We start from the raw sequence: 16,523 nt of genomic DNA, 5'->3' as shown, positions 1-16,523 counted from the left end.
GAGAGTCGTTTGGTGCGACGAATCTCAGAGATTTACGCGGGATGAGACAGATTTCGATCGGAAGTGTGTCCAAATCTGTTTGTAAAGCATGGTTATTTATAAATAATTACGCTCCCCTCTTTCCAGATCACAACACTCAACACTAGGAAATAATGAGGAAATTAAATAATCAAAAGTAAAAGTCACCCAAGTAAACTGATACCGAGCAATATTGAACGACGAACGAAACCAATCGATATCATCCCTACCAAACCAGCTAACACTAAGAATCATGGATCTAAGTCTGGAACGCGATAGCTCCGCGCTGGGTAGTCTGTTTCAGCAGATTATCAATGACATGAAGGTGAGTTTTTCACATGTTATTCTTAAGTTTCTGCGGAAATGCAGTGTAATTTTAAACACGAACGCCGAAACTGAATGTTCCGTTTTCGTATTCGGCTTCCTGGAACTTTGAAGCATTTTGGGGAAGCATATACATAAGTATATGTATGTATATATAACTTGATCACAGGGTCAGTGTTTATTTAAGGGAAAAGCCACATAATGCTGAAATTGTTTCAACCATACGATTGTCTCAATTGCTTGTCAGTGTGTCAAGAACTCGCAGAATTGGTATGAAATTCTCTCGTGTGTAAACAAAAGTCTCAAGCAAATAGAGATAAAGAAATGTGATCAGCAAAGCTCGGAGCAATATGATTCCAAAACGATAGATTTGCAAAATAAATGTTTGCGTACTTCCTCTAATTTGAAACAAAAACTGCTTCGTTTTTCGTATCTCTTCTAATTGATTAAATGGCCAGCATTGGAACTGCAAAATAGAACCACGAAAGTCACACAAAAACGCTTCGCATTTTTCGCATTTATTTACAGCCCGTGGCGAAACACGAAACATTACTCTGCGAACTTTTTGTTGATTTTATTTATCATTAATTGATTTCATTGCTATCTGGCCAGTGTGTGGTATCAATAATTTATGGCACCCATGACGCCATTTGTGGCAACTTACTTTCATACAAAGTGTTTATTGCGCTTATATAACGGCGAGCCAGGCAATTTCATTTAACCAGCGTAAATTAACGCCGAACATTCGGTGTCTCGAAGTGAGCAAATCTTTATCGCCGGCTAAGCCTCTTGGCAGAGAATCAATGGAAAGGGATCTCCAAATGTAAAATTATGTCATAGGATGGTATATGACTACAGAGAGCTATCTATGACAAGTGACTTAAAGTCACTTCGATTACTAACTTAAGTATTGTCCGGGCGTACTTATTAAATTTTAATTAAAAAATCGAAATGAGTTGAAACTATCACTGTTCTATCACTTGACTATTGAGTCACATCTTAAAGACTTTCAATGAATTGGTGACTTCAGCTATTACTTATTTTCCTTGACTTGCCAGCGCATTCTTAGTTTGTGATTTTAAATCCCCCGTCGCTTATGCCTCATTTGCTATGCCGGGGAAAATTACATTTTCAGCACATTGTGATTGTATTTCTCCCGCCAGCTGCTCGCAGTCGCCTCAGTCGCATGGACGGACGGACAGGTGTTGGAATTCATTCGCTGTGTCTTGGATCTGTCGGCGGGCATAGTACCGAAATAAACTAAACTGGTGAAGAAGGGACAGAGGAGAGATGAATCGCACCGCCGTCACCCGCAGCTCGCTATTAATAGGAGAATAGGAGAATGCAGGGCGACTTCCCTCGGGGAGTGTGAGCCGAACTTTGGAGGCTTCTGCGGACTGCTGTCAGATGCGGGCGAGTGCATTTTGTATTTATGAAATTTGGAAATTGTTCGGCACGCAATTGTGCAGAAGAAGTTGCTGCTCTTTTTCAGTGTTTTCCAACCTGAGTGTGAACTAGAGCAGAAACACACACACATATGTATGTGCATACTCGTACCGCCGCAGCATGTGCAATATGAATGGCTACATGGCCACATACATTCGTCTGTGCTCGGATCACCTTACCAGGTAATTCTTGCTGCCTTGCCGTGCTCTGATTTTGGCCTGATTCATGGCAAGAGACTGCCGACTGCCGTAGCAGGCGCTGCAGCTTTGTGGGCAGATCCGCTGGCCAACTTTTGCTAAGCCGGCAAATGCCATTGCAAATGTCACAAAGTTGTAGCATATGCAAATGAGCCGCCGGACCGGAGAGAGCGGACAGCATTTACCCCTGCCCCCTTGTTTGCTAAAAGGTTATAGTAAGTCGAAAGGCAGAAGGCTGTGCTACTGCACACGGAGGCACAGACACTAAAATTAGTTTCGTTTTAATTGCTTGGCTGCCTCTTCGTCTGACTTTGGTTTGGTTTTTCTACCATTACCATTCTTATTTTTTTGGCAACAGACCAGAACAAATGTATGCCCATGCCAAGGCAGAAACAGAAACTTCTTTGAGGCTGCCGCGACTTCAATAAGCGTAAAGTCTTACATTATTTGCTAATTTCATTTCTGAAATTTTTTTTCCTAACGGGATGTCCGCAGATAGCCGGCAACTAAATGCGGCTAATTCGCGCTTGGCTTAGACGCTCCAAAGTTTATTCACGCATGTGGAAGGGGAATCGAAAAGCGAACAATTGAGCAAACTTAAAGGTTGTTAACTTTACCCAGCCGCTTCGCTCCGTTGGCTGCATTTTGGAGCAAGTGTGGCAAGTGTGTGGGATGAAGATGGAGATGCCAAGCTGAACCATCTCATCATACGGCGAGTAATCGCCGGATAAGCAGACAAATTGTCACATTTTACAAAGGAAATCTCAGCTGCGCCATCATCGGATGGTAGGTAACCGAAGACGTTGGAAAAACGCACTGCACTATTCGTTATGAGTTTTCCGCAAAAGTGAAATTTTTCTGCTCTCTGAACCCAGCTGAACCGAACTGAACGTGTCGCTTTCTTCACTTTTGAGGCTTCCTCCCAAGTGGCCCTGCAATAATTGCCGCGACTTTAATTTGCTTACGATTCCCGGCCGGAACATCAAACCACTGTGGAGTCGTTAAGTTTAAAACAATTTCATTTTATTTGCATAATAATGTGCGCTCATTATTAAATACTGGTCTTACTTCATGTTCTAGTTTAGTTTATATGTTTATTGTACATGTTTCATGTGTGGTGCTTTTTATTGAACACTTAAAATGATTATGATTTCCTTAACAACGATATATTAACATTGAAATAAATGTAGTGAGGATGGGTCTTGCTTTCGCAAGCCGCAGCTTAATTCAAAATTTAAAATATAACCCCAAAAGTACAATTAACATGGTTTTACCCAACGATTAACAAAGCTTTCATACATAGTTTCTTTATTATTATGTTTTACCAAAAATTATAAGAGCCCCCCCCCCATCCTGCATTTGTATACTTTAATTAACATCAAATGGAATAATTTGATATTAATTATTTATACTTTTGTTACATAAAACCTTTTCAAAACTGTTCTCTGGTATATATTTGCATTAACGCTTGCAAAATCGGTTCTTGCATGTATAAGCTATGAAAGTGATAAGAAAGTACAGCAGGCCGTATATGGTCATGAAGCTGGCTCCAAGAAAGAGACCAATGGCTCCACCAAACGACATTATCAACTGATCCGTGCTGAATACAACCCGTCGATTTATGCCCATCCTCGCAATTTGCATGTTGATGATCAGCGTCCGCTCAAACCGCTCTCCAGAGTAGTTCCTATCGCCCTGAAGAAAGGGTTAAACGCATTAATTTGGGGCTTTGGGGATACAACATTCCCTCACCCACCCCAGTCTGATCAGACGCTTTGAAGATGGTAAAGGTTTCCTCCTGACAAGACGGATAGCATTCGCACGGTCTTTGAAGCCACTTGGCCCGGGCTAGGCAGAGCATTCCGGATACTTTGCAGATTGGAGCTTCCGGAGCTGCTACGTAGAAATAGGGCTTGCAGTTGCACAAACTCAGGGCCCATTTGATTCGGCACTCAAGTCGGCAAAGACTTGGGCGGTAGGGCTAAAAGAACATGTTGCCGTTTCGATTGGACGCAATTGGTAGTGGGATGGGGAAAGGTCTTAAACTCACACTGTAATACTGCAGATTGTTTTCGTCACTGAAGCGACACTTGCGATATGCCACCGGTAGATTTCGCACCTCGCTTTCCGCCGATATGGTATTTAGCATAACATCGAGATCATTGGATTCGATGTCTTTAGCATCAGAAGAGGGAGTTCGCATGTCGTCGGGTAGCATCATTTCCTCGACATCATGAACGTACTGTAAGTTAGGATTCGCTTAAAGGTGTATTTCCGAAAGGTATGATACAAGCTGCCTACCATATGTATGGGGGCAACAATGCTATTAAAAGGCTTTAGAGACGTGATGCAATTACTGAAATAGCCGCACTGTTTCATCGGTTCCACATCCAGTGTTTCCCTAAGATAAAAGCGTTAAGTAAAAATGTAAGTGTAAAAAATTCAACAATTACCCTTCTTATTTAGGCGCAGACTTACAGTTTGCCATAGGGATTTCCGTACCGGGTTAACTGGCTGGATGTTTGGCACAGACCCACCTCAGTAATGATTGGCGCCAGTTCTGCCGGGTTTTTAACCGATATAATCTTTTTCTGCAGCGTGAGCAAAATGTTCAAGTAATTCACGATGTCCAAAGTGGTATCATTCTCGAAGGGTTCCAGCGTTTCCAGCGTGGAGTACCGAAGGGCGTTGATTGCAAGTAGAAACTTCCTGTAGTATGCTGCTTTTTCTTTGTCTTTGCTGGCATCCAATCCCCAAGTTCTGGATAATTTATATTATATCAGTGCTTTCCATTTACTAATGTAAACCCAAACACACTCACTCATTTATAAGCCTTGGGATCACCGTTTCGTCATGATACGTAGGGCACAGTGTTATCCCCACGAAAGGGAAGATGCGCAGACCAAAGAGGTATTCATACTCGTAGACGAGAGGATTGTCCCGGAACCGGTACCACTGGTTAAGGCAGCTGCTGATGGCGTAGTAGGCCGAGCCCAGGATTATTAATGCCCACAAGATGCGCTCGGCCCAGTGGAGATCCTTGCGGGCGATGTAGGGCATGCCGTGGATGGAGGACTCCTGGCACACCTCGGCGAGCCAGTCCGGTTGCTTCGGCCGACTCCCTTTGGAATCCATGATGTACTGAACAGAGGTTCAGAAGTTCGCATTCAACTTTAGCGACCCGTGTAATGCCACAACCCCCCCAATGTTCATTTTCATGGACACTTTGTTTGATGTGCTCAATTATATTATAGACTTTAATGGTGTTTCGCTGTATGTTCAGCATGCATATAAAATTGTCGTGATTAGAGCTGTCCTGCAGTGCCACGGAACTCTATGCAAATGAGAACTGGACGCTTTACATTGCGCTTATCGAAGGCCTCCAGTTGGACCACCAGCTTGTAGCGCCCATCCAGATTTGGAACATTCAGGCTGGTCTTCAAGTCCAGTTCGTAGTCCTTGTACTTTAAAACGGCCTACAATATTTTTTTTGAGAAATGACCAGAGCTCTTAATTCCCAAAACTAGGAGGTACATTTTCTTACCCCCGGTGTGGTCAAACACTTTTCCTTAATCTCGTCGGAGTTGCTAATAAACTTTGTCCAGAAAATATACCAGTATTGGTTCTTATCAAACATGTTTTTGCAAAAGTTATTGGAGCTGGCCGTAAACATAGTCTTCTGCCAAGTGCCCTTATCCTGGCGATAGACTTGACCAAACACCTGCGGCATATTCAAAAAGTTTATTGGGTTTAAGTTTCCTTAGGAACTTGCCTTTAATTTGTCTCCAGGCTGGACATCTTTCCAGACCACTTTCTGCTCTCCCTCAATTCGAACTTTCGAACCAAGGTTATGTACTTCAAGAGAGGAACTGTCCAACATCGCTTCAACACCAGAAGGATTGCCTGGCTGATTCTCGCACGTTGCTAGCAAGCCATCTTTGTCCAATGTTAACTGGTACTCAGTCGCTCCAGCCAAACAGATGATCACTTGAAGCACCAGGATCGTGAAAGCAGCCTTCATGTTAACAAGCTTTCCAGAATGAGGATGGGTACAAAGTGCTAAAAACTGCACGTTATATACAGCTTAGGGTCGTCTATGATTCTAATTGCACACACTATAATATAAAATATGATAAAATCATTGTCTTTAATAATTTAAAAAGGGCGTATCTCTTTTGGCACGAAAATAAGTAGTTTGGTTCGATTAAAAATTCGCGTGACAGTTTTCATACTGATTTTAGCTACGATAGTTTTTCTAAACTAAATACTAGACGAAGATCTAGTTCATAACCCCATTTGATATATTTTCCCAACTTTTCACAGACACCAAATTCGGTTACCTGCCCGGCTAGCTCAGTCGGTAGAGCATGAGACTCTTAATCTCAGGGTCGTGGGTTCGAGCCCCACGTTGGGCGATCAATATTTTGTATTAAATATTAAATTTTAATAGTTAATTCATTACCGGAGGAAACCTATTGTGTCGAGACTCTCGACTATCACGTATCCTTTACTTAACTAACTAGGTTTAAAGCTGATGTGAACATGGATAATTACATATACATATAAATGATTTTTATACGTGTTTCTCGTAGGGTATGTAACAGGCAGAAGGAAGAGTTTCCGACTATATAAAGTATTCTTGATCAGAATCAATAGGCTATTCGATCTAGCCATGCCCGTCTGTCTGTATGAACGTCGAGATCTCAGGAACTATAAAAGCTAGAAGGTTGAGATTCAGCATACAGATTTAAGAGACTAGAGGCAATGACGCAGCGCAAGTTTTTTGACCCATGTTGCCACGCCCACTCTAACGCCCTAAAGCCGCCAACCTTTCACGCCCTAAAGCCGCCAACCTTTCACGCCCACACTTTTCAACAATTTTCAAGTGTTTTTTTTAATTTATTTTTTCACCAATATCTATCAATATCCCAGAAAAATTATTTAATTTCGCGTTCGCATTCACACTAGCTAAGTAACGGAATTCTGATAGTCGGGGATCTCGACTATAGCATTCTCTCTTTAATTTCTAAAGAAAATACTAGACGGACATCTATCTAGTATCTGATATATTTTCCCGAGTTTTGACAGACAGCATATCCGTTTACCTGCCCGGCTAGCTCAGTCGGTAGAGCATGAGACTCTTAATCTCAGGGTCGTGGGTTCGAGCCCCACGTTGGGCGACCAAATATTTTGTATTAAATATCAAATTTTAATAATTAATTGATTACCAGAGGAAACCCATTGTGTCGAAACTCTCTACTATCAACATATCCATTACTTAACTAATTAGGTTTAAAGCCAATGTGCACATGTATAATTATATAAGTGATTTTTTAAACTTAAATTTATCTTGTCAAAAACTGCTGAATAGAATTATTTTTAAAACTGCATGTAAGGGATAATCTGGTTTGATCTTAATCTAAATGCAAATGTGTTTTTAACTTGACCAGACTTTATCGTATAAGTTTAAATTCAAAACTATTAGGATTTCGATGATTTTGAGAGTCCGTGGCCAATTACACATGCCCGGCTAGCTCAGTCGGTAGAGCATGAGACTCTTAATCTCAGGGTCGTGGGTTCGAGCCCCACGTTGGGCGATGCTTTTTTATGATTCCAAATTAATATACAATTAATAAACATTTTTTGAGATCCACTTTCAGCAATTGATATTTTACTAATTTACAAATAGTTGGGAAATTAGTAAGCATATTTAATTTGCCTAAAATGAGGCTAACACACAATTAATTTGGAAGCTTAAAACTAGTTTTTGTATATATTATACAAATGCATCTTGTGAATAACCATTTCGAATACAAAAATAGACAAAGGTATTACAATAATGTTTCTAGGTTTGAAATCAAAGCGTTTTTTGCGTTGTTTTGTAATCCGGTTTCTATGTGAATATGCTCTGCAATATTTACCAAATGTTTTTATTGATGTAATTTCTGATTTTTGTACCCGTTACTCGTAGAGTAAATGAGTGTACTATATTCATTGAAAAGTATGAACCAGGCAGAAGGAATCGCTTGCGACCATTTTTCTCATGTTTTAATTTTTCTCATCTTATCAATCGAAAAGCCAGAAAAATTATGAAATTTCCAGTTGGCACTTCCACTAGCTGAGTAACAGGTATCTGATAGTCGGGGAACTAGACTATAGCATTCTCTTTTGTATTTCTTTTTTATCTTCTTCTTTTTTTCAATCCCTTTTCCTTGTTTTGTTATGAGTTAAATATTTACGTTAAATATTCTATATTTTCAATATTTATAAAAAGTAAATTTGGACCTAAACTTAGCATATTTGTTAAGCGACAATTATTTGGCCAATTTTAAATAGCTATTGATTCTCTCTTGATAATATTTTGATCCCTTAAATTCTCTTTATATCAAATTTTAAGATTCTTTAAGTTAATCAGCAAATGTGAGCTTTTATCGGCGATCTTCACAAGTGCCCGGCTAGCTCAGTCGGTAGAGCATGAGACTCTTAATCTCAGGGTCGTGGGTTCGAGCCCCACGTTGGGCGAAATTTATTTTTTCTTATTCATTTTATATTATGAAATTAGTTTTATGGAAAATGTTCACTAATTGCTTTTATCGAACTTTTGCATCGATTCTGTGCGTTTGGCTTACGCCTGGGGTTGCGTGGGCTATAGGTCGAAAGTTAATTTCTATGTTTTGTTTATTTATAGACGAGTTACTATATGGCGGAATACCATCGACAAGACCTAATGAGTTTTTATTTATGTCGGCACTCGCAGCTGTTTCCATTTCTATAACAATGTCCCGTCTGCTTTCCCCCTGTCCCTCGCGAGAATGTTTGTGCGTTTGAAAAGTCTGAAAGCCATTTCAAGGCAGAATCTCAACTGGAAGTGGCAGTTCACTGTGCCACCGAACAGGATGTGGAAAGGATGCCATCATTCAGTTCATATGTGGAGCAAGGTCCTTACGCTTTGGAAACAATTGTATTAATGTGTACAATTGTAATGGCTAGCTGCTTCGTTCGAAAAAGCAAAAAATGGATAAAATGTGCAAATAATTTTTTGCTTAGATCTTGGGGCAAACATAACATGACGCAGGTCACCATTGCAATCCGTTTCATATGTCTGCCTCCTCCCACATGGAGACAGTGAAATCTGAGATCAGACAAGAATGCGGAATGCATTTCCCCTTCAGACTCCACAAACAACTGGAGAGCATGAGAATTATCTTAGTTGTATTAATTACTTTGCATTATTCCGTAAATAACTTTGCGGGAACAATTCTAAATGCTGTTCCCTCTGTTAATGTGGAACGACTGATGTGGATAGCTAACTTGGTGGTTTGAACTGTGCCGAGTGCTCTGCATGTATAATGTCAGCTGCAACAGCAATACAAGGGTATTTAATTAAAATGAATATGAAATTGCACTTGTGATTCATAAGCTGTGATTAAATTGCGGAAAGTGTCCATTTGAATTGTTGTAGGTGTGTCGTTGTCGCGCCCAGTTATGGAAAATAGTTACGGAATGTATGAAATTGTTTAATTTTCGATGAAAAAAGGAACAATTTAAATAGAGCGAGGCCTTTACAAAGATTTTAGAATTTAATTTACATTGTAAATTGTATACTTTAATCAACAAGTACAAATTGTTAAGCAATTGGCTAAAACCTTTCGTATTTAGCTTATAAATATTAGATTAACAGGAATGATTGTTTTGATGGATCCTCGAAACTTTTTATGGTTAAAGTGAGCTTCTTGCTTTAAATGTCGATTTGAAATAATGTCTGACAAACAAAATGATTGTAACTTTGTCGCATGTCGAGTGGATACATGATGGCGAAACAAGATAGAAGAGATCATGATGGCAGCTACTATAAAAGGGTCTCATCCCACCAGGTGATACTATTGTCATCATGAGAACTCTCATGCTGTTCGTATTTGGCTTTGCTAGTTCCTGGGCCGCGGACTACGAGCTTTTGCTGGAGGACTCTGATATCTTCTCACCCTGCACTGAACCGCCGCCCGGATCGATTGGATTCCACGATGCCTTCGACATTAGCGATCTGGTAATCGACCAGGACATGGACGTCATTCACCTGTCCGAGAGTATCACCTCAATCTGGGATGTGGAGCCCACAGATCGCATATCCGTAATGCCCGCATTCCTTAAACGAAATAAGACTAATAATAAGCAATTGCTCTTAAGGCCAGGTTTGCAATAATGCACTACAGCCGCGGCAGCTGGGAACCAACTGTATTTAGCATGGCCACGCCGGACTTCTGCGCCTCAATGTTTGATGAGAATCAGTCGTGGTTTAAGTACTGGACCAAACACATTTCGAACCGCGATGAGGTGATGGAGAAGTGTTTTAAAACGCGTGGTGTGAGTTGTCACTGCAAACAAAACAGTCCATCTCTGGCGCGGTGACTTTAACCTTGGAATTCCATTGCAGACCGTTCTGAGGCACAATCCCTTCGATCTGCAGCTGCGTCTAACGGACATTCGTGGTGCAACTCTCAGCGGTCGTTACAAAGCTGTGGTCACCTTTGAGGCTGTCGATGAGAAGGATGTGCCGCGCCGTAATTCCATTTGCTTCGAAATCAGGGGAGAGGCCGAGAAGATAAACTAATTGAGGGCTTAATCTGTTCAAGGCGCGATATCAATAGCCTAACAAACAATATAAAGCCAATATATACATATTTTGGAAAATAAAGAGCAATCTTAAATAAAATATATCAACTAATCTGTACTTGATTTGGTACAAAGTGTGTAAAAGGTGCAGCGAACCTATGACGTATAAATATTTTACATCAGGGTGAATTAACCGAGTAAATCTGCTCATGGCCTTTTCTTCGTTTCATCAACCTTATGTCCGTATGTGATCTCGGGAGTTATAACAGCTATATTGAAAGTATTAGGCATGCAGATTATAGAGAAGTAGTTTCAGAAGATTGCCACGCCTACGGATATCCGATAGTCAAGACAATCGACTTTAGTACCCCCATTTTTGGTTAATGCTTTATCGAATTATCAGCATTATTAAAGAAGTGTAACTTTGGGGAATTTGTTTTTTGTTTCAAAAATGTTTTCTTTCTAGCCCGAGTGTTATTATTATTACAATGTCTTGTTTTACAATGTTTAAGCACGAATATTTTCAAGGCTCACATAACGTTGATTTGCCAATTATATTGTTAGATTTTGACAATGTCTGATTAACAGGATGGTTGTTACATTGTTGCGTGTTGAATCGATGTACGATGGCATACCATGATTAGTTATCGTCATTTTAAAAGTTGTATAAATCAAACATATCAAATAATTCCATTGTGACATTGGCTATAAAAGGGATGGGTCTAACACTTTTCGGTTTTATGGTCATCATGATATTTGTGCTGCTGCTCTTATTCGGAGTGACCAGTTCCTGGGCCACAGACTACGAATTATTGCTCGAGGATCCGGACATATTTTCGCCGTGCACTGATGGTCCGCCCGGATCCATCAACATCCACCAGGCAGTCAACTTAGACGATATTGTAGTCGACCAGGAAGGGGATACACTCCATGTATCCGGGAACGCCACCGTCGTGTGGGATGTGCAGCCCACCGATCGGATTACTGTAACACGAACTGCACTTTCGGAATAATCCTGGATTCTAATATCAAAATTCTTGCATCCGTGTAGGCGAGACTTGATTTCTTTCACTTCAACCGCGGCAATTGGGAGCCCACTGTCTTTAGCATGGCCACCCAAAACTTTTGCTCCATCATGTACGACAAGAACCAGTATTGGTATAAGTATTGGACAAGGTTTATTATCAATCGCCATGAGGTGGAAAAGAAGTGCTTCAGAGGGCCTGATGTAAGTGGAGTTCAAGCAATTTGACAACCAAATATGGTGGAATATAATAGCATGGAGTTCCCATATGGGATGCAGACTATTCATATGCTTGTGTGCAAGTGTGGAGTAATCCCAGTTTGGTGTCACAAGCAACACTACAATTCGTTTGTACAATATTTTGCAAATATTTCGATTTCTTACAGACCCTTCTGGCACACGAGCCCTTCGATCTCATACTGAAATTTGAGAACTTTCGTGGACCTCTTCTTCGAGGACGTCATAAAATTGTCGTATTGTTTAACGCACTAGACGAGAGGAATATACCGCGCCCAAACCCAATTTGTTTGGAGATCAGAGGAGAACCACTTAAGTTGCATTAGTTGATACAATGGACTATTTGTGTATTTTTTTTATCCGGTTATACAATTATTTAACGCTATAAAATTTGTTGATTGTCTACCAAGACAGATTGCAAATAAAAAAAATAAATAAATAAAAAAATAAAAAAAAAATTTTTTTTTTTTAATTGTAGAATATTATACTTAATGTGCTTAACTCCTACATTTAATGTAATGTTTTTGACAGATCTCATAACTTTAAGGTCTGGCTTGCCTTCCATATCTCCATTTAGTCAACTTCTTGATCCGTTTTGTTTTGCGGTTGGTGGCACGCGTTGACGGCAACTTGAGTTCAAGTTGCGGTTTCCATATCGGCTAGCTGCGTGTGGCAAGTAACTTCTCGGGTAACGACGAGTAGACTAAGGAGAATACGGGAACAGAGGGTACTTTATAACCGTATACTGACTGTATTTTTTTTTGGGGTCACGACTGCCGTCGCTGTATGGGGAATATGCAAATACAATTGTCGGTTATTGGATTACCCGATGATGATTGGCATAAGTTCCGATCGATTCAAATGGCAGCAATCGATTTGCCAATTTGCAAAGCTCTGGCCAATTCACGGATAATGTTTCTGGCAGATCTGCGAAAACTTTCAAGCGGCAGGAAGGGAACCCTCGGAACACTTTCATTTCATATTCCCGGCGAATAATTTTCTACTTTCTAAACCGAAGAGCCAGAAACAAAGACCGTCTTTAGGTGCAAATTAGCAGCGCACGATTTTGCAGCCCGCTCCGGGCAATCCGGCAAAGTCAACATCTGGCCAAAACCGAAATTATGGCCGCGGGCGCTCACTATACTATATAGTATATGGTACGTCGGACCTCATAGAAAATCAATCAGTGCGGACTTCTGCTTCGCAGGCAGGCTCTTGGATTTAGCATAAGGAACGGCTCTTTCTGGAGGCAGTGGCTTTGTTCGCCAACCCAAAATGCTGGCTATGTAGGACGTTGCGACGGGATGGCTCTGAACCCGTTTTTTGGCCATCTCCGCCTCTATCCACCTAGCCGCTGCTGGGAATCTATGGGGCATTATCGAGGAGCAGCACCGTAATAGCAACAAAATTGCAGCATGAATGGGGCTGTGAACCAGCTGGAGAGCCGGTCCGTGTGGGCTGCCTTTGTAGGCTATTGGAAAGATCAAGAGTTTATAATGCCAGCCACACGTTTGTTGTGAGCTGTGTGTTGTGTGCATGGGTGTGGGTCTCCTCTCCTCGTGGTGGTTGTGTGAACTTTTCCAGTTTGCTCTGACTGGCATAAATTGTGGGTTTTTAGGTGTCTAGCTCACTGCCTTCCCGGCCGAGTTGGCTTGCCAAGATAAATGGATACACTTGGAGCGGTTGTGGTGTACTATATGTGCATGGATGCACCACGTCCATTGCACTCGCTGGCTTCCTCCGTTTGCTTAGACTCGATTTCGATGTCTGACGGAAACTGGAAAGTGTTTTGAATACAATCACGTACTGGCGGGAACGAGATCTTTCAGCTCGATGGCTGGTTATTAAACAGTAAACAGTAAATACTCTAGAAATATGGGGACAATGAATAAAAAGTAAATGCATTCAAGCCGCTAAGACGAACCTTTAACAATTTCAGTAACTAACTAAATGGATCTTGGAATTAAGTTCAAAAGGGGTTTCGTTACTATGCGTCTAGCTGCAAACCAGCTCCACTCGCTTATTCATTCATAAGGCGAACACTGGGATCAGGAACAGCTGAGAAATCTCCCAACGCCAGCACGAAACACAACATCCACGCCAACGCGGACGCGAATGGTTTGGGCCTGGTCAACGTAATGACAGCTTCGCGTGTTTTGGCCCGCGAGTGGATGGCTGGCTGGCTTATTGGTGGTGGCTATATCGCTCCACGACTACAAAATGCTCATTCACAAAACGCCGACAAGACGCTGCCCACGCATTCGAGGCAAGAACCGCTTATCAAGCTGTCGCTGGCGGTCGGTTGTCACACACAAAAAATGGTTTTGCAACAAATAAACAATAATAATTTGCATGTGGGCCGCGTCTTGGAAACGTAGTTCAATCATTGAAAAAATCAGCTTATAGGCTTTGAACAATTTTGGTCATTTTTGGACTATTGGAATTTATTCTGTTCCGATCTCTTGGCTATTTATTGATTTTCCTCGATTTCTCTATCCCACACATTGCATTCTTTGAATTTATTTAAATCTATAAGATGTTGATATCACGAGAAAAGTACTTAAAGTGTTATTATCAATAGTTTTTGTATTTTTGAATGAATTTCCAAACATACTTTTTGCAAACACAATTTATTATTTATTTTATTTCGCATGTGGTGTTTTGTGAAAGGGGGAAAGAAGTCGTTATCATCGCTCGAATGCCGCGTTCAATTCGTTTTTGTGGAGCTGACAATTGTTTAGGGTTTTTGTTGCACTCAGTGGTTGCATGGCAATACAAGTATATGAACAAAAAAAAAAATTAAATAAAAGCTGGCAAAAATAGCCAAAAATCGATTTCCGTTCAGTTTTTGCTTGTGCTGTGCCGTGTTGCATTTATTTGCCCATTTCCCGGCTTTTCCGCTGCCATTGTCTCGTTCGTTCGTTTACCTTTGAGCAGTGCTGTTGTTTATGCAATTGCAATTGCCGTGGCCCAGAGCCGGCTTCTTTTGGGCATTTTGCATTGAAATCGATTTTGATTTCTTAGCAATTGACATTTTGATGGTATTTATTTCTGCCCGATTGCGCAAAAACCCGAAAGTGAAATGCAACTGCAGTTGGCAGTTACAATTTGCCTGGATGAATCTGCCTTCATGGCTCCTGTGATCAGTGTGGTCACCAAATGGGAACATTTTATGTCTTCATTAAGACGCCTCCTGCTGCTTTCGATCTTTGGCTGCTTCGCTCATCTGGCTCTTGGTTTCAATGTCATTTGTTGTGTAATGGAGAAGCGTTATTATGGGCAAAACCGATCCAAAACAAAACAAAACGAAAACTCGTTTTCGCTTTTATTGACCATTTGCGCGTCCTCACTCGCTATTATTTCTCTTTAAGAAAGAAGCACACATAAAGTCTTTGGCGGCCTTTTACGGCTGCCTCTTAACAATCTGCTGCCGTTCGTCCATCGTGACACTGATACTTGGCCAGAAGCCAGCGGCAGCTCTTTGTGGTCTTGACCAAATAAGTGAGTTGGCTGAACAGGATTGTGTGAGAAAAACCCATGTGGGAGCTCGCTTTTTGGCCAAATATAAGCTCTCCCAGTGGCGAATATTGAGCGGAAAACTTGTGGATTATTGATGAAAGTCCCATGTTCATAAGTCCAATCAATCCATCTTCTATGATGATTATGATGACGACTTTCTTTTGTACTTGTACTCTTGCTCTTTTTCTCGAAGTATTGTTAATATGCAAATTTGATTAATCCAGATTACCTCAGAAACTTAATTAAAAGTATCCCCTGGGAGATTGCTCGATTCCGTATTCAATCGAAGCCATATGGGTCGGAGCTCACCCACGTTGATTACATTAAATGTGTCTCTCACTTTGCTTATTCGTTGATATCATGTTTGGTTTGTTTGCTCGTTGAGTTTGCACCATAATTTTCTGCTTTATTCGCATTTAATGAAATGCGCAGACAACAAAAGTCAAACTCAATTAGATTTAATCCAGCGAAAAAACGATGACAATGTGAACTTTGAACTTTTGTATATAAACTCTCTTCTTCCCAGTCCTGAGACTTTAAAAAGCAATCTTAAATGGATCATTTAATTTCTCATTTTCACAAATGAGAAATTGGTTTCTTGAATTCCTTCAATTTCGTTTGAATTTCGATTAATTATGACGGTGAAACCTTTAGCTTGTTTTTAAGTTCTAACTTGATGTTTGCCCTATCTCTTGACGTAAATATTTCATACAATTGTTTAACTAATTTACTCTCTTTTCCTATTGCAGAACACTTCGCCCCTGTGGGAGGATTTTGTGGCTAAGGCCGGAAAACTGCACACTTGTTTGAGGTAAGTTTACTTTGGGTGTGAATCGGTTGCTCCATTCTGGAAAATGATATTTCACCAGCGGCCTACTAACGACCGCAGTTGCAAAACTTTAGAACGAGAACTGCGTGTAAATAAACAAATTTGTTTGCCTCAATTGCCTTTATGCTTTCCACTTCCTCACACTCAGTCGTAAAACATATAATGTGTCTATGATTATTTTTGTGCTCTTTCTGCTGTTGCTAAATTTCTGCTCGTGGGGCGGGCATTTGTTTGCTTGTTTTTCTCTGTGCTTTTTATGCTCAGACTTGGCCCAAATTTTCCCGCAGCAATGTCTGGGCATAAGTATATAGCCGCCGCC

The 16,523-nt window shown here is 40.8% G+C and overlaps 5 protein-coding genes and 4 non-coding genes across 37 annotated transcripts in view; 7 read left to right on the top strand and 2 right to left on the bottom strand.

The window, feature by feature from the left end:
* Nucleotides 1-16,523, top strand: part of LOC6607911 (protein MTSS 2) — a 38,188-nt gene that overhangs the window by 8,395 nt on the left and 13,270 nt on the right. For all 29 annotated transcript variants that reach the window (XM_032717104.1, XM_032717110.1, XM_032717103.1 and 26 more), the window contains exons 2-3: nucleotides 127-343; nucleotides 16,125-16,186. In XM_032717104.1, the coding sequence (XP_032572995.1) occupies nucleotides 272-343; nucleotides 16,125-16,186 (134 nt within the window). In that variant the 5' untranslated portion in view covers nucleotides 127-271. The remainder of the gene's footprint in view (nucleotides 1-126; nucleotides 344-16,124; nucleotides 16,187-16,523) is intronic.
* On the top strand, nucleotides 257-10,697 carry LOC6607913. The gene is made up of 4 exons (XM_002032631.2): nucleotides 257-343; nucleotides 9,860-10,113; nucleotides 10,170-10,346; nucleotides 10,417-10,697. The coding sequence occupies exons 2-4, from the start codon at nucleotides 9,877-9,879 to the stop codon at nucleotides 10,591-10,593; spliced, it is 591 nt and encodes a 196-aa protein (XP_002032667.1). The 5' UTR covers nucleotides 257-343; nucleotides 9,860-9,876; the 3' UTR covers nucleotides 10,594-10,697.
* On the bottom strand, nucleotides 3,436-5,120 carry LOC6607919 (sodium channel protein Nach). Its single transcript, XM_002032633.2, has 6 exons — nucleotides 4,807-5,120; nucleotides 4,464-4,745; nucleotides 4,287-4,386; nucleotides 4,036-4,227; nucleotides 3,742-3,966; nucleotides 3,436-3,680 (listed from the first exon to the last, which is right to left on the bottom strand). The coding sequence occupies exons 1-6, from the start codon at nucleotides 5,118-5,120 to the stop codon at nucleotides 3,447-3,449; spliced, it is 1,347 nt and encodes a 448-aa protein (XP_002032669.1). The 3' UTR covers nucleotides 3,436-3,446.
* LOC6607918 lies at nucleotides 5,211-16,285 on the bottom strand. The gene is made up of 4 exons (XM_002032632.2): nucleotides 16,197-16,285; nucleotides 5,758-6,100; nucleotides 5,530-5,706; nucleotides 5,211-5,461 (listed from the first exon to the last, which is right to left on the bottom strand). The coding sequence occupies exons 2-4, from the start codon at nucleotides 6,004-6,006 to the stop codon at nucleotides 5,291-5,293; spliced, it is 597 nt and encodes a 198-aa protein (XP_002032668.1). The 5' UTR covers nucleotides 6,007-6,100; nucleotides 16,197-16,285; the 3' UTR covers nucleotides 5,211-5,290.
* Trnak-cuu lies at nucleotides 6,328-6,400 on the top strand. Its single transcript has one exon. It is a non-coding gene; the product is annotated as a tRNA-Lys (tRNA).
* Nucleotides 7,093-7,165, top strand: Trnak-cuu. Its single transcript has one exon. It is a non-coding gene; the product is annotated as a tRNA-Lys (tRNA).
* On the top strand, nucleotides 7,510-7,582 carry Trnak-cuu. Its single transcript has one exon. It is a non-coding gene; the product is annotated as a tRNA-Lys (tRNA).
* On the top strand, nucleotides 8,435-8,507 carry Trnak-cuu. Its single transcript has one exon. It is a non-coding gene; the product is annotated as a tRNA-Lys (tRNA).
* LOC6607912 lies at nucleotides 11,222-12,247 on the top strand. Its single transcript, XM_002032630.2, has 3 exons — nucleotides 11,222-11,581; nucleotides 11,647-11,823; nucleotides 12,006-12,247. The coding sequence occupies exons 1-3, from the start codon at nucleotides 11,312-11,314 to the stop codon at nucleotides 12,180-12,182; spliced, it is 624 nt and encodes a 207-aa protein (XP_002032666.2). The 5' UTR covers nucleotides 11,222-11,311; the 3' UTR covers nucleotides 12,183-12,247.

The sequence above is a fragment of the Drosophila sechellia genome, chromosome 2R (assembly GCF_004382195.2).
Source record: "Drosophila sechellia strain sech25 chromosome 2R, ASM438219v1, whole genome shotgun sequence".
Classification (NCBI taxonomy): domain Eukaryota; kingdom Metazoa; phylum Arthropoda; class Insecta; order Diptera; family Drosophilidae; genus Drosophila; species Drosophila sechellia.
The sequence above is the reverse complement of the archived record's forward strand: the minus strand, read 5'-3'. Positions and strand labels throughout refer to the sequence as shown.

Bases quoted from the DNA above. Each gene is read 5' to 3' on its own strand.
- LOC6607912 (XM_002032630.2), top strand. From the start codon at position 11,312: ATGGGTCTAACACTTTTCGGTTTTATGGTCATCATGATATTTGTGCTG. The intron at 11,582-11,646 runs GTAACACGAACT...GCATCCGTGTAG, and splicing joins AGCCCACCGATCGGATTACT to GCGAGACTTGATTTCTTTCA. The intron at 11,824-12,005 runs GTAAGTGGAGTT...GATTTCTTACAG, and splicing joins AGTGCTTCAGAGGGCCTGAT to ACCCTTCTGGCACACGAGCC.
- LOC6607918 (XM_002032632.2), bottom strand. From the start codon at position 6,006: ATGAAGGCTGCTTTCACGATCCTGGTGCTTCAAGTGATCATCTGTTTG. The intron at 5,707-5,757 runs GCAAGTTCCTAA...AATATGCCGCAG, and splicing joins AGCCTGGAGACAAATTAAAG to GTGTTTGGTCAAGTCTATCG. The intron at 5,462-5,529 runs GTAAGAAAATGT...AAAATATTGTAG, and splicing joins AGTGTTTGACCACACCGGGG to GCCGTTTTAAAGTACAAGGA.
- LOC6607913 (XM_002032631.2), top strand. From the start codon at position 9,877: ATGAGAACTCTCATGCTGTTCGTATTTGGCTTTGCTAGTTCCTGGGCC. The intron at 10,114-10,169 runs GTAATGCCCGCA...ATTGCTCTTAAG, and splicing joins AGCCCACAGATCGCATATCC to GCCAGGTTTGCAATAATGCA. The intron at 10,347-10,416 runs GTGAGTTGTCAC...ATTCCATTGCAG, and splicing joins AGTGTTTTAAAACGCGTGGT to ACCGTTCTGAGGCACAATCC.
- LOC6607919 (XM_002032633.2), bottom strand. From the start codon at position 5,120: ATGGATTCCAAAGGGAGTCGGCCGAAGCAACCGGACTGGCTCGCCGAG. The intron at 4,746-4,806 runs GTGAGTGTGTTT...TAAATTATCCAG, and splicing joins ATCCCAAGGCTTATAAATGA to AACTTGGGGATTGGATGCCA. The intron at 3,967-4,035 runs GTGAGTTTAAGA...ATGTTCTTTTAG, and splicing joins ACAATCTGCAGTATTACAGT to CCCTACCGCCCAAGTCTTTG.